Below are 13503 nucleotides of genomic sequence, written 5' to 3'. Positions count from 1 at the left end.
TTGCCCAGCGGTGAACGGGGGCCCTGTGTGAAGGGAAATAAACTGGCCTCCCTGTGCCGGGGCAATGTTTGCAGCCCTTTGAATGGCCTCCCCACGCCCATGTTACAAACAACAGTGCTTGCTGTCTATTACTTCGCCATTACGCATTTTTAAAATCAAGGTGAAAATTTTGCTTCCAATATTAATGACTGTTTTACCTCACCCTTGTTAACTTTAAAGGTTTTCAGCTTCTCTGAAAAGAACTTTTAATTACCCTTTAACTTTCTGCTCCCCTCAGAGAGCTGCGGGCGTTCTCAGCCGCACCCTTCCTTCCTCCCTGAAAATTGTCGAGGAGGCCCTCAGAGCAGGGGTGGTGAAGAAAATGATTAAATTCCTGAAGGTAAATAATGGAATTTCCAGGAATATCTTAGTTTATTTGGGGAACAGAACTGAGGTGCGGCTCTTTCACCCCTGCTAGGTTTTAAACTTGAATGGGGGAGTCTCTTCTGCCTGTCTGCGCGGAGTGTGCTCTGAACCTCAACAAAAGATTGTTGGAAAAATAAAAGTAAACTGCTCCCCGGCCGGGTGGCCCAGTTGGTTAGAGCATCGTCCCGATGCACCAAGGTTGCAGCTTCCATCTCTGATCAGGGCACAGACAGGAAGCAACCAGTGAATGCATGGGTGGGACAACAAATCTCTCTCTCCCCCTCACTCCCTCTTCCTTTCAAATAAGTCAATAAGTAAGTAAGTAGACTGTTCATTAGATGCATCCAGAGAAACCACTTACCGCCCAAGCCTGTCTTAAACGTGAGTGGCTTCTGTCCTTGCAAACATGGTATGAGTAACTTTCAACAAGCTTTCTCAGGCCCTTTACTTTGCTGTGTTTTCCTGCTCACAGTGCTTTATCCAGCTGTCTGGAGAAGGTTGGATGTAACTCCACTCATGACTCTGTAGGGTGCAGTTACCATGTGACAAAAGGATGTTCACATTTTCCTTGTAACATGAGTGCAGTGAATCTAATGGAGTAGGTACAGCAGGTAACTAGACTCACCTGAATGGGCAAGGGGACTTACGCAGCTGCCACCTCTGGATCTTGCCCATGACGTATGTGCCCAGTGGGGGTCACTCACCCATGTTAGTGCGGTGACCCCATGGGAGCCTTATTCCTAGAACTCTGGGCTCTGTGGGGCCAGGGCCGTGCTCTGCTGTGGGGTGGGGCAGTGTTGGGAGGGCAGGTCAGCGAGCCTGAGCTTCAGCTGCCACTGGATGAAGACCGTCATCCACGGGACGACTCTTGCCAACCTGCCAGAGGCTGCCGATTGCACGCATACACGTGTATTACGCGGACATGCATGCACCGTGCATTTAAAGACGATTGGGTGATTTGGGGGATATGATTTGACAGTTGTCACCTCTTAAAATGATGTAGGATCGTGATGCTTCGCGTGCAGGCCTGTGAGCCTGACGGCCTTAGCGAGGGAGCCTCATTCTCAGATGCTGAACTGAGCTGGGGCTTCCCTCCCTCTTTGGTAGATCTGTCAGTCGACGGTTTCTCTTCTCAGCCACTCTCTCATAAAGCCTTGCACAGGTAATTGCTCAGGTGAATATGACAGGCCTGCCTCATACCCAGGTGTGGGCTGGAAGAGGAGATGTGAGTGACGCTCCTTCCAGCCGGGTCTGGCCTGCTCGCCAGCAAACATGCCCCTTCTCAGTGGACTCTCTTAGACGTTCGGGAAGCCACTAGTACAGTCACAGCTACTCACTGCGGTTTCTGGCCAAGAGCAGTCACAGGACTGATAGTATTTTTCTAATTTCACTCGCAAGTCTAGGCGGGAGGCCAGACTGCCTCGCGTTATGCTGTGAAGACCCTCGCCATCTGCACGAACAGTTACCATGAAGCTCGAGAGGAAGTAATAAGACTGGATAAGAGTAAGTGACGCTTCCGTTAAGCGGACCCCACACCCCAGAGGTTGATCACACTGGAAGCAGCAAAGGGAGCTGCAGGTGAGCAGAGAGGAGAGACGTAGTGTAAAGCCCCTACTCGCCTGGACTTCAGCAGCATTTACAGAGCCAGGTGTCATCTCACCTCCCCCTCTGAAAGCATTTAATTAGCCTTCAGCTGGCACAGGTAGCAGGCCCAGGCTGCAGACTCAGGCAACAGGGTCGGAACCGGGAGCTACCTCCTGTCACCAACTTAAACTGAAATTGTCTCTACAGCATTCTGCTTAGACCCGCCTATCATGGGTTCTCTTCTTTACCAGGGAAAGGGGGAGAAACGGCTTCAACATTTAGTGAACAAGGAAAATCATCAGGGTCCGAGCCTAGCTTTGATCTAGTGACTGAGACTAGCTTTGGTCATCAGTAGCAGGGTTCCAGCCAAGGCAGCCTGCTAGTGATCTCCTCCCTACCTCCTCTGGAATGTGCGGGGAGGGAGCTGGCTGGGGCCCCGCCATGTGAACAGGAGCCTTTCTTCTGGGCCTTGTTGCTTGCCCTGTGGTCCAGGGTGCGGGCCCCTAGCCTTCCCCTTGGGCGCTGTCAGGTGGAGAGTAGAGGTTATGGCCAGGGACTTTAGATAAGACAGCCCTGTGTACCTACCAGGTAGCATTCATCCCCATACCACCTGTGTTGTGATACGTCAGAGACAGCAAGGAGCCAGTGGTGCTCAACCCATTTTAGCTGAATGAAGGAGTGACATGGCCTTTGTCAGAGTCCCCGGGCAGCTCAGCATCCACTGACACCCCCTTGGCCCCTCATGTCCCTTTGCCAGCTTCCTGGGACCAGTGCATGTTTTCCTCCCTCCCTGTAGAGCTCAGTGTCCTGATGACGCTGCTCAGCTCTGAGGATGAGATTCTCGTGGGCAACGCCGCGCTCTGCCTGGGGAACTGCATGGAGGTGCCGCAGGTGGCATCCTCCCTGCTGAACACGGACATCGTGCGGGTCTTGTTGAAGCTTGCGGGTGGTGATGCACAGGAGATGGCAGTGCAGCTGAACGCAGGGATCGCTCTGGGGAAGCTGTGCACGGCCGAGCCAAGGTGTGCTGGGCCCTTGGTCGCGGTTTAGAGGGGCAGGTGCCACCTTGGCTGGGACTCTGCCCCAGGGAGCCCTGGCATCCTCCTGCAGACAGGGTTGGGCCCAGTAGCTGCCTGCCGGAGGAAGCCTACCCTGAGGGAACCGGCCCTCAGATCCGCCCAGAGAGGGAAGACTTTCCTCCGATGGGGCTGCCCCTGTGCTTACCGCCATTGTCTTCTCTCCATCCCACTCCTTCCCTCTCCAGCCTTCTCTCCTCTTTCCAGTCTTCCTTTCCCCCCACCATCTCTCCTCTCTCCCTCCCCTCCACCCCCACTTCATTCTCTTTGCCCAGGGCCTAAGCCTGCGGGAGATGGTCCAGCGAAGGTAACATCCTTGTGCTGGAGCAAACCAAAGCGAGAGGCGGACAGGCCAGGCGCGACAGCTTTGCCTTAACTGTCCATTGCTCCTCTTCGGCTCACACTGTCCTGCTCTGGTCCTGCTCTAAACACCTAGTTGTTCACGCTCCCGGAAGGTGCCACCTGTGGCCGAGTGATGGAGCCCGGCATAGGTGGGGGTGCCTTCCTTGGCAGGAGGGCGTCTGGCTGCCTGGCCCCTTCCTCTACCTCCTCATGCCTCTGGTTCCTCCTCCGTGGAGTGAGAGGGGTGGGTGGATAATATCAAAAGTCCTTTCAAGTTCTGTCTGATTGTTCAAATGAGAGGAATGGATAAAATCTTTCTTCCACAGAAAGCACATGCCTTTAGCTAGCATGAGCTTAAAGCGGCTGCCCGCTGGGAGGTTCCCAGAGCAAGGTGCCATCGGGTCAGCCTGCCATACCTGCCACTCCCAGCAAGAGTTGGCAGTGTCCACAGGCCTCCCTGAGGGCTCAGCCACGGTCCCTTCCAACTTCCCAGCCAGGTCCACTGAGGGGGCAGCTGGGGGCCGCAGCATTCTGCACAGATGTCCTGGAGCTTGTGTTCTGATTGTGACAGGTTTGCTGCTCAGCTGAGAGAGCTTCATGGGATGGAAATTCTCAACTCTACCGTGAAGTACATCAAGGATTCCTGAGAGACGTGGTGTCTGTGCAAACCCACGACTGTATGCTCTGGATTGTTCCTGGCTAATAAAGACCTAAAATAGCCACTGTAGAACGGAATATTGCCTTTCAGGGTACGTGCCAGTTGGTTTTCATGGTAACGAGAGAGGGCATCAGGCTGGCTGCTGTGGTGGGAACTGCACTGGCTGCCCTGCGTCCCTTTGCCCTCCTTGTAAAGTCCCTTCCCATCCTGCAGAGGCTGGGCTCCAGCACATGAAAAGCCACGTGTCCCAGACTCCCTTATAAGCAACAGTTCTCGATGGGAACTGTGTTCTGCCAGCCCCACGCCCTTCCTCCCCTCTTGCTGCTTGCTGCTGGTGGCATGCTAGAAGCATCAGGTTTTCGGCTGCAGCGTTTCAGTGTCCATCTTCTGGCTCTGGAACTCAGGAGCCAGCTGCAGCAGCATTGCAGTGGGACAGCTTCCCACAGCCTGGCCTGGCCTGTGGCACATGCTCTTGAACGCAGCAGGTCCAGTGGTGGGCAGCGGCTCCCCTGGCAGGGAGTTCTCTACAATCTGGCATCATTCTTGGAAATGCTGCCTATTTCCTCCTCCAGCCCACCTGATGATGTGATCACCCCATTCTGTGTGTTAGGGGCTCTGTTTCGGCACTGGACTCTCACAAATACAGACTTTATTCCCTAGTGTACCTTGCATTTTCATCCCATGCCCCAAAGCCTCTGCTCCTTTGCCTTTGCCCCAGGTCCACTCTCACACTGTCGGGGCCACCTCTGGACCCCAAGTCCCTAAGTGAAAAGTCCAGTAAGTGACACAACTCTTCCACTTCTCAGTACACTCGTGCCTGACCCCTTTAGGGGAGGAGGCAGGACCTGTATGGTACAGCGAATGCCAAGAGTCCCGAACCAAAATTCCAAAGACTTATGGTCCTACCCTGCTGCCCGGCAGCCATGTGACTTTGGGCAAGTCTCTTAACCTCTCTGAGCTTTGGTGGCTGCTTCTGTTAAAGCTAGGCTACTACTGGCCCCACCTATCTCCTGCATTGCTGTCAAGATTAAATGACGTTTTAGAGGTAAAGGTACTTTGGGAATTATAAAGTGCTCTATATTATAGATAGAACATTATCAGGCTCCATCTCGAGGTTGAGGGAGTTGACTATGATGTCAGTGGGTTAAATCTGAGGGGCTTGGGAAGAGGTAAAACACGTGTTCTTTAAGGAATCAGAGCTGGACAATTTCTGAACCATGCAGGGAAGGTTTCCTCCTCCTAGAAGATCTTGTTCATCAGACCCAAAGAAGTAGTTTTTCACAAGTGAGGTGGCTCTTAGCTTATATTAAGAACTTTGCGCCTGAAACCCAGACAGATCATTGGCACTTTGGGGGCTGGAATGAAATCAGTAGCCCAAAGACCTTCGCTGCGGGTTCAGGCACCTGTGGGGCCTGAGTGAGGTCCCTGGAGCTCTGTGTATGGTGCCATCGCACTGCCCTGGGTGGCAAGCAGATGACAGGGTGCAGTGGAGGCCAGACCTGCCCACTTAGTCCCGTCATGCAGACAGGCACACTTGAAGAGGGTACTGAATCGCAAAGGAGATGGCTTGATGCTAAACCGCACAGAGAAGAAAATCAGAGGCTGCAAAGTGTGCTGTTTTCGAGAGAATTCAGTGGAGCTTTGAAAATGGAAAGGCTGCCTGGGCATAACCAGCGGGCTGGCTCCTCTGATTTGAAGTCCCTGCCCTCCTCCTCCCCCTCTTTGGCTGCACCCCTCCTCCCTGGCTCTTGAAAATGGCTATTATACATGTAATCTCTTCCCAAAGAGTGGGGAATATCGAATTATATTATCTTTGCTTCAGAGAGCTGCCGAGAGCAGCATCCTCTGCTTTGGAGGAGGCTGCTGCCCCGAGGAGCTGCCTCCTCGCAGGTGGAAAGAGATGTGTCACATCCTGGTGGTCGCCAGCTCCCGTGCGGGGCCGGCCCTCCATCTGTTACCTCTGCCACACGCCACCACACGGCTCCTGGGCAGCATGGAAGAGCCAATGACATGTTGAAGACAGGGCTCGCCTCCTGTGCCGGGAGCCACTGCACCGTCCAGCCTCAGGGTCACAGCTTATCCGCGGAAGCAGTCTGCTGGTTCCACAGGCAAGGAGCTGGGATGCCCATCCTGAGGGGTGACCAAGACCGAAGCTGACAACCACGCTGAGGCCACCACAGGGGTATTAGGTAACTGATGGTGACCAGCTGTCCTAAACAATGACGACGGCAGGTCTAGAGGACAGAGGCAGGACTGAGGTCACATGTTGGGAGAAAATAGCAGGAGGGGCAGGACATGCTACCGTAGGCCAGGATGCTGTTGTGAGTCTTCCACGAGGGTCTGCGGGGACAGGAGCTTGCCTCGGAGACTGGAGAAGAGCTGCCCCATCGGCGGCACCCTGAGGCCAGGTGGCATTTAACCCTCTGCAGCCTCTTCCCACATTTTCTGAAGCCTTGAAAATACCGGCTGTCCTGAGGGCCCATCACTTACTCTCACCCAACCCACTCCCAGCTCACTTCCTTCCCCAGGGCCAGGGCTCCTGGTCCTCACGGGCCTGGGCTGGGGCCTGTGGAAGGAGAAGTCCTGCCCACACCCTGAGCACGTGCTCCGCTCCGCGCTGGGCACCGTCCCACGTGCCTAGTGGCCCTGCCTCACACAGCCCCTGAGAGGTAGGTGCCACCTCCGCTTTATGGGCAAGAAACTGAGCTATAAAGACAGACACAGCACATACTTCTCACCCAGGCCCACATAGCCACTAAGTGGGGAAGCTGGATGTGACCAGCGTGCGTTTGCAGCTTCGGCATGTAAAACATTCCTCCAATCACTTTCCTCCAATTACTGCACGTGGCACGAGGAAGGGATCCAGTTTCCCTGAGCCTCAGTTTCCTTTCTTATAAAGTGGGAACAATGCTCCCGACATGGGGTTCTGTGGGTTGGCTATAACGTATGGCTCTCCTGGCATAGGTCACTGAAAAAATAGAAGGCATTTTCTTAATAGTGACTATTATTTTTAGGCAAGAAATTACCAGGAACTCACTACCTGCCCTCTCCCACCCTCACATCTGCTCATCCTCTTATGTACTTCATCCTAACTAAGGCAAGCAGTTATCTGGCTGTTCTGGCTGCATTTCCTCTCCTGTGCCTGGTGGCAAACACAGGGATCCCTCCAAACCCAGCTGCCTGCCAGTGACCTGCCTTCTCACACTCGCTCTGAGGTGCCAGGCCAGGCAGGTTGGGGTTCTGATCACACCCAGGGCTCACCAGTGGGTGGCAGGGACCCTGTGACTGGGGCCTGCTGTATTTACATCAGCAAGACCTAGTGTGCCGTGGACTGGGAGCTGGACACCGGAAGGGCCCTAGTTGCTAAGATCAATGTCCCAAAATCCCCTCCCCAAACAGATATTCCCCTGCCATTTGCTGTTTGTCCTCAATTTAAAACCAGGAAAGCCTGTTGATTCCAGGGACTGCATATCCAAGTACACGTACATCAGGACATCTGTGGTTCCTTTCTCATCAGGCCCTGGGGGCAAGAGGTCCCCCTCCCCCGAGCATCCTGGCAAGGGGACCTGGGTAACAGCAAGACAGTTGACCAGCACCTCATCACCTGGGACAACTCCCAGGCCGACCGCTGCCCTGCGCTGGGGAGGGCGGGGCTTCTGTGATCTGAAGCCTGGGAGGGCAGGGCTCCTGTGATCTGAAGCCTGCTGCCTTAAATTTGATCTCAGGTTCAAAACAGCAAAATGAGGAATGGACTCTCCCTGGAGGCATTCTGCCCCTGGGTCTGATTTTGCCTTGGGGCCTGGCTCAGACTCCTCTGGATGCTCAGTCTCAGCCCTGGTCTGGAGTGGGGAGGGGCCCTGGGTGCCAGCAGAGTAGTGAGAGCAGTGACCAGGCTCCCATGTGGTGGGATGAAGGAGATGCTCCACGTGGTGTGGGGTCTGCTAGATGTGCCCATTCAGCTCAGCCTGGGCATCGCTGCTGTCACACGTCTGTCTCCAGGTTCACATTTATGCTTTAATATTCAGCAGCTCATCTGCTCATTCAGATCCCTCACTTCCCCTCGAGCCACGAGTCCACGAGACACAGCATGCACTTGTAGACTCCATCTCTGCAGCCAAGAGATGAATTTCCACCTAAAAATGGGTGAGTTCAGGTGCAATGGGGATTTAGGCTGATCAAAGCGCAGCAAGGTAATGAGAAATATCAGAACGGGGCGGGGGCTTCTAGAATGTCCAAGATGAAGATAACCTAGGGACCATCTAACTCAATATCTGTTTTATTGGAATCCATCTAATTTTATTTGCTAAATATAATGCAGTGTGCCCTAGCCAGTTTTCTCAGTGATTAGAGCATCCAGCCTCGGGCTGAAGGGTCTTGGGTTCAATTCCAGTCCAGGGCACGTACCTCGGTTGCAGGCTGGACCCCCAGCCTTGGTCAGGGTGCTTGCAGGAGGCAACCAATCAATGTGTCTCTCTCACTTTGATGTTTTTCTCTCTCTCCCTTCCACTCTCTTTGAAAAGCAATGGAAAAAATATCCTCAAGTGAGGATTAAATATATATATATATACATATATATATATATACATGTACATATATATATATGCTCAAAAATATGTAGCCCATGCACCCCCCAGTCCAATTTACAAATAAGGAAATCAAGACTCCTCAAGGCCAGGTGAGTTGGCTTCCATGGGGCAGAACCCTCTGAAGAGAGGGGCAGAGAGAAGGGTTGGGACTCAAGGCAGCCACAGGGAAGCAGTAAGTGCAGTGGCCGGACTGCAGGCAGCTGTCCTGACACCTGGGTCCAAGCCCAGCTCCACCTCTTCTGTCACTGAGCCCCTTAATTGCCTTGGCCATAAAAGGTGGGAGTGGGGAAGTACAATACCTGCTTTATGAGTTTGTCATAAGGATGAAATGGGATGATTTCAGTAAAGCTCTCGGCATCCTCTGGGCCCATGGTAGCCCTCAGGGGACCGTGGCCGTTGTTGTCATTATACTGGAGTCCACTGCTTTTATCGATGCCCCCGGCTGGACATCCACGTGTGCTCTTTCCCAGAATTCTTCAATATGAGGATTTTTATCAGGATTGGAAGGGTCTGACTCCGCCAGAAGGTGGGGGATAGAGAAGCGGGTTTCCAGGTTCAGTGTTATCCAGGATGGAGACCAGCTGGCAGAAGTGGAGGGCTGGGCTGGGCTGGGGGTGGTGGGGGGCATGCAGAGGAAAGCATGAAGGATTGAGACCCCTATTCAATGGGATTAGACTTTGGTGAACTTGGCACTACATTCAATATTGGGGGAAATAAGAAAAAGACAGGCACTGGATTAGGTTAACTTGCCTTATTGTAATAGCCTCCAGGCAGATCTCCCCGTCTCACTCCGAATTGTAAGCCATCCTCCACACTGAAGCCAGAATAATCTTTTTAAATGCCACTTTCCTTATGTCGGGCACCTTCTCACAACTGCCAGCGGGATAGAGGGCAGACTCCTTGCGGCGTGTGCGCGTGGTGTATTGTGTGCGCGTGGTGTACAGTGTGTGCACACGTGTGGGTGTGGGGTGCAGATGGACAAAGGGGTGGTGAGAGCATCGTGCTTTTTAAATTTTCTGAAATTTTGCTGGTCAAGCACTCACAGTACCTTCAACTACCATGAGAGTTATGTACATTCCTTGCGCTGAGGAGTAAGATCTATGACTTATAAGCTCCGGGTATAATTTAAAATGAGCATATCTATCATTACCCCTCAAATACTAATAACATCGCACAGGCTTTGCACATCCAGTGTGATCTCACCGAGCCTTGCCTTAGTCAGTTTGGTTTCAGGGCCATCCTCTGGCCCCACCTGAGCTAGCCAGTCTTCAGTACTGACGCTGAGTCCCCATGTCCTTGTGGGTCACAGGGCTCCAGCACCTCATGGAAGCCTGAGGCCCATTTGTGAGTGGTGACTCCCCACTGAGCCCCCTTTCCTTAGGCCAGCCCCCCATGTCTGCATTCACTCTGCTCACCCCATGCTCTGGCTCCTGCTCACCTCCACGCCTCCTCCCCTCCCCCTAGATCCCACACGTCCCGAAAGCCCCACACAATAAATGTGGCTGTGCCTCTTTTTACAGACTTACTAGGGTTTGGCTCCTGCGTAATGAAGTGGGTACTGTTATCGTTCTCACTTTGTAGATGAGGAAACCGAGGAAGGGGGTGAAGCAACGGGACTGGGGACAGTGTGCGCCGAACCCACGGGGACCCTCTTACACTCGGCACGGGCCCACGTCAGCCCGCACTGCGCACCTGCTCTGCATCTCCTGAGGTGTCCTGCACTTGTAAATACTTTATTTCTGTGTCTTTATTTTTTCTCTACAACTAGAATTTAGATTCTGGTTGGAGGACCTGGAAGATTTTTCTTATGGACAAGAAAAAAAGAATTAGGCCCCGGCCGGGTAACTCGGTTAGAGCGTCGTCCTGATACACCAAGGTTTCGGGTTCGAGGCCTCCTCAGGGCGCACACAAGAGGCAGCCAGTGAACGCAGAAATAAGTGGAACAACAAATCCATGTTCCTCTCTACCCCCTGTCTCTCTCTCTCTCAAAATCAATAAGGAAAATTTTTAAAAAATAAAAGGAAAAAATGAATTAGGTGTATACAGAAGGTGTTTAATAGCCTTACTCTAAGGACACGTCATTCGGGAGAACACATCCTTGAGTTTGTGCCTGGCCACGTCCTCAAGAACCTGTGGGTGCGTCACCAGTAATGACAGTGGCTTCCCTCTTGGTCTTGGCACCCAAAAGACCTCCCATGCCACTGGGTCCCCCTGCCCTCCGGGAAGTATGTGGTCGCTACCACGATTGTCCCTCATAACATCCACAGCACGTGGAATGGGATGGTCCCCTTCATGCTGCTTCTGAGCAAATGTGGGCCAAAGGGCCTCGTTCAAAGGCCCACACAGACAACCTGGTGTGTGAGGCACAGCCCTCAGCCCTCAGCCCTCAGCCCTGCAGCCTGTCTCCCATGGCGAGGTAAAAATCGCCTCGCACAGAAACGTTCTTTTAGCTTCTTCAAAGGGCTTTCATGTCACCGCGCTCCTTTCATGTGCACAGAGCCCTGTCCTGTCAGGTCTGCATTATAATTTCCCAGCAGAGTCAATGTCTTGTCCACAGTTTCCCGAGGAAGCCACGGCTGAGCCAGGACCAGAATCTGGCCCTTCCCTGGACCCCCGCCCACTGCCCAGCCCTGTCCCCCTGCCATTAATGTTCTGGCCCCACTGTAACCCAGTGAAGTAGCCCGTTCTCCTCACTCGCTCCCTGGGCGTGAGAGGAAAAATGAAACTCGAACCCCTTCAGGTTTTATCTGAAAGCCTTGCTGATCCAGCTGCATCTGTGAGATAACAGCTAAACCTCCCCCAGCCAAGGATTCCCTTCCCATCTGGTCAGCCAGGCACATTAGAGGCAGCCTGGGGGAGGTGAGTGTGGGAGGCCGGGTCTCTCTGAGAACAGAGGTGCTCAGATGTCCAGACCCTGAGGTCCACCCTCAGATGGGAGGGGGGAGGGGCGCCCAGGGTCTGTGGTTACATCCAGCAGCTCCTCAGCCAAGGTCTTTTAAATGACAGCCTGATCCTTAGAAGCTCCTCATTCATTCAATAAATATTTATTAGGCACATACTGTGTGCCAAAGTAGTGTGTTAGACAATATAAAATGACTTTGGGTGACATGGAAACGTCCTCCCTGACCTCTGTTATAACAGTGGTAGGACGTAATCAGGTGACAAACAAATCAGACACCAGCGAAACTTCCACCTGGAGCTAACATGGTTTGGCCCCTGATCTATACACCCACATCAAGGATTCAGGGAACATCCACTGAGGCCAGAGGTCCCCCAAACCCTGGCCCTTGGATTATGGGGGTCATTGCTCCAAAGTGCAGGTATTTGGTTGCCTGGTTCCCTGGGAGCGAGGGAAGGGAAGCATTTCAGAGTCTTGGCTTCTGTCGGATTGCTGTTGGTGTCACAGCAGTTTATAAGTGGAGGGATCATATCTGATGGAACAGAGCTTCTCCCATGTGTTTTTTATTTCTATTGAACTCGCTGTGACTTTTCTTCTGAGGGCACTTTGGAAGTCATCAGTCAACAGTCGAAGTTTGGTCAGCCCTATTTGTCCCACCAGCAGTTACCTCTCAGAGCACCGGAGCATCACCTCCAGCAACCAGAGTTAGCCCTGGCCTCATCTTTCCCTCAGATGAGGACACCTCTGCTGGGGACACCTTCCTCCGTTAAAGTGCTACCGGAGTAGGATCCCTAGTCCTGGATGGACCACACAGCTGAGGCTCTGGATCATTAAAAAAGCAATAAGGAAACATGTGGTTTTTTATTTTTCTTCTCAGAACTAGTGAAGTCATAAATTCAGATCAGGAACTGAAGTGGAAATGGTGTTTTTGAAATAAGGACCTTCCAAATAGCTGGGCTGTTTGCTGCTGTAGCCGGAGCCACTGAGAAAAGAAAATCACTCTCTGCAGGGCCGACGGGGAACTGCCGTTTGTTCATCCACAGAAGGCTACAGGAGGTGGCTCCAGTGCATTCTTTCCTAAGGCCACTCTAACCAGCAGGGACCAGGAGCCGAGTCCCAGCCCTGCCCTGGCCAGACTCCGACCTCAGACTTCCATGTCTCTAGGACAGATGCCCAGGAGTGCAATCACTGGGCCGCATGGTAAAGGTATGTTTAGTTTGCTAGGACGCTGCCAGACTTTTTGAGAGTGGCTGTACCAGCTGACATTCCCACCAGCGGCGCACGAGTGACCCAGTTCCCCTGCATCTCACCGGCATCTGGTGTTGTCACTATTTTTTTCCCGTAACCATTCTGGTTGGTGTGTAGTGATATCTCATTGTGGTTTCATTTGCATTTCCTCAATGGTTAACGCTATTTATCTTTTCATGCATCTATTTGCATTTATTAACATCTTTTCATTCAGTGAAATGTCTGTTCATGTATTTTCTAATTGGATAGTTGTGTTTTGTTGTGTTTTACCATTGATTTGGGGGGTTCTTGATAGAGTCTAGAAAATTAGTGTCATGAAATTTGTGGTTTGCAAATATTTTCTCTCTGTCTGAGCCTGACTTTCATCCTGTTCACAGGATCTTTCACAGAATGAATGAGTCAGTCAAATTTATCAATTTTTTCTTTTACGGACTATGCTTTTAGTGTCAAGCCCAAGGACTTTTTCCTAACACTAGGTCCAGAAGATTTTCTTCCATTTTTTTCCTAAAAGCTTTATAGTTTTACATTTTACACGTAAGTCCAGAATTCATCTTGAGTTAATTTTTGCATAATGTGTGAGGATTAAGTTGGTTCATTTTTTTTGTTTATGACTGTTCATTTAGGTGTATTTTTAAAGGTTAATCCTTACAGCAACCTTTTGAAATGAGTACTGTATTATCATCCCATTTTACAGATGGAGACGCC

The 13503-nt window shown here is 52.1% G+C and overlaps 1 protein-coding gene across 1 annotated transcript in view; it reads left to right on the top strand.

The window, feature by feature from the left end:
* Nucleotides 1-4237, top strand: part of TTC12 (tetratricopeptide repeat domain 12) — a 43708-nt gene extending 39471 nt beyond the window's left edge. Inside the window, exons 19-22 of the mRNA XM_087821537.1 lie at nt 278-379; nt 1809-1908; nt 2786-3011; nt 3979-4237. Of these exons, the coding sequence (XP_087677663.1) occupies nt 278-379; nt 1809-1908; nt 2786-3011; nt 3979-4054 (504 nt within the window). The 3' untranslated portion in view covers nt 4055-4237. The remainder of the gene's footprint in view (nt 1-277; nt 380-1808; nt 1909-2785; nt 3012-3978) is intronic.
* Nucleotides 4238-13503: the final 9266 nt, after the last annotated feature.

The sequence above is a fragment of the Miniopterus natalensis genome, chromosome 11 (assembly GCF_054644295.1).
Source record: "Miniopterus natalensis isolate mMinNat1 chromosome 11, mMinNat1.hap1, whole genome shotgun sequence".
In the NCBI taxonomy this organism is placed as follows: Eukaryota; Metazoa; Chordata; class Mammalia; order Chiroptera; family Miniopteridae; genus Miniopterus; species Miniopterus natalensis.
The sequence above is the reverse complement of the archived record's forward strand: the minus strand, read 5'-3'. Positions and strand labels throughout refer to the sequence as shown.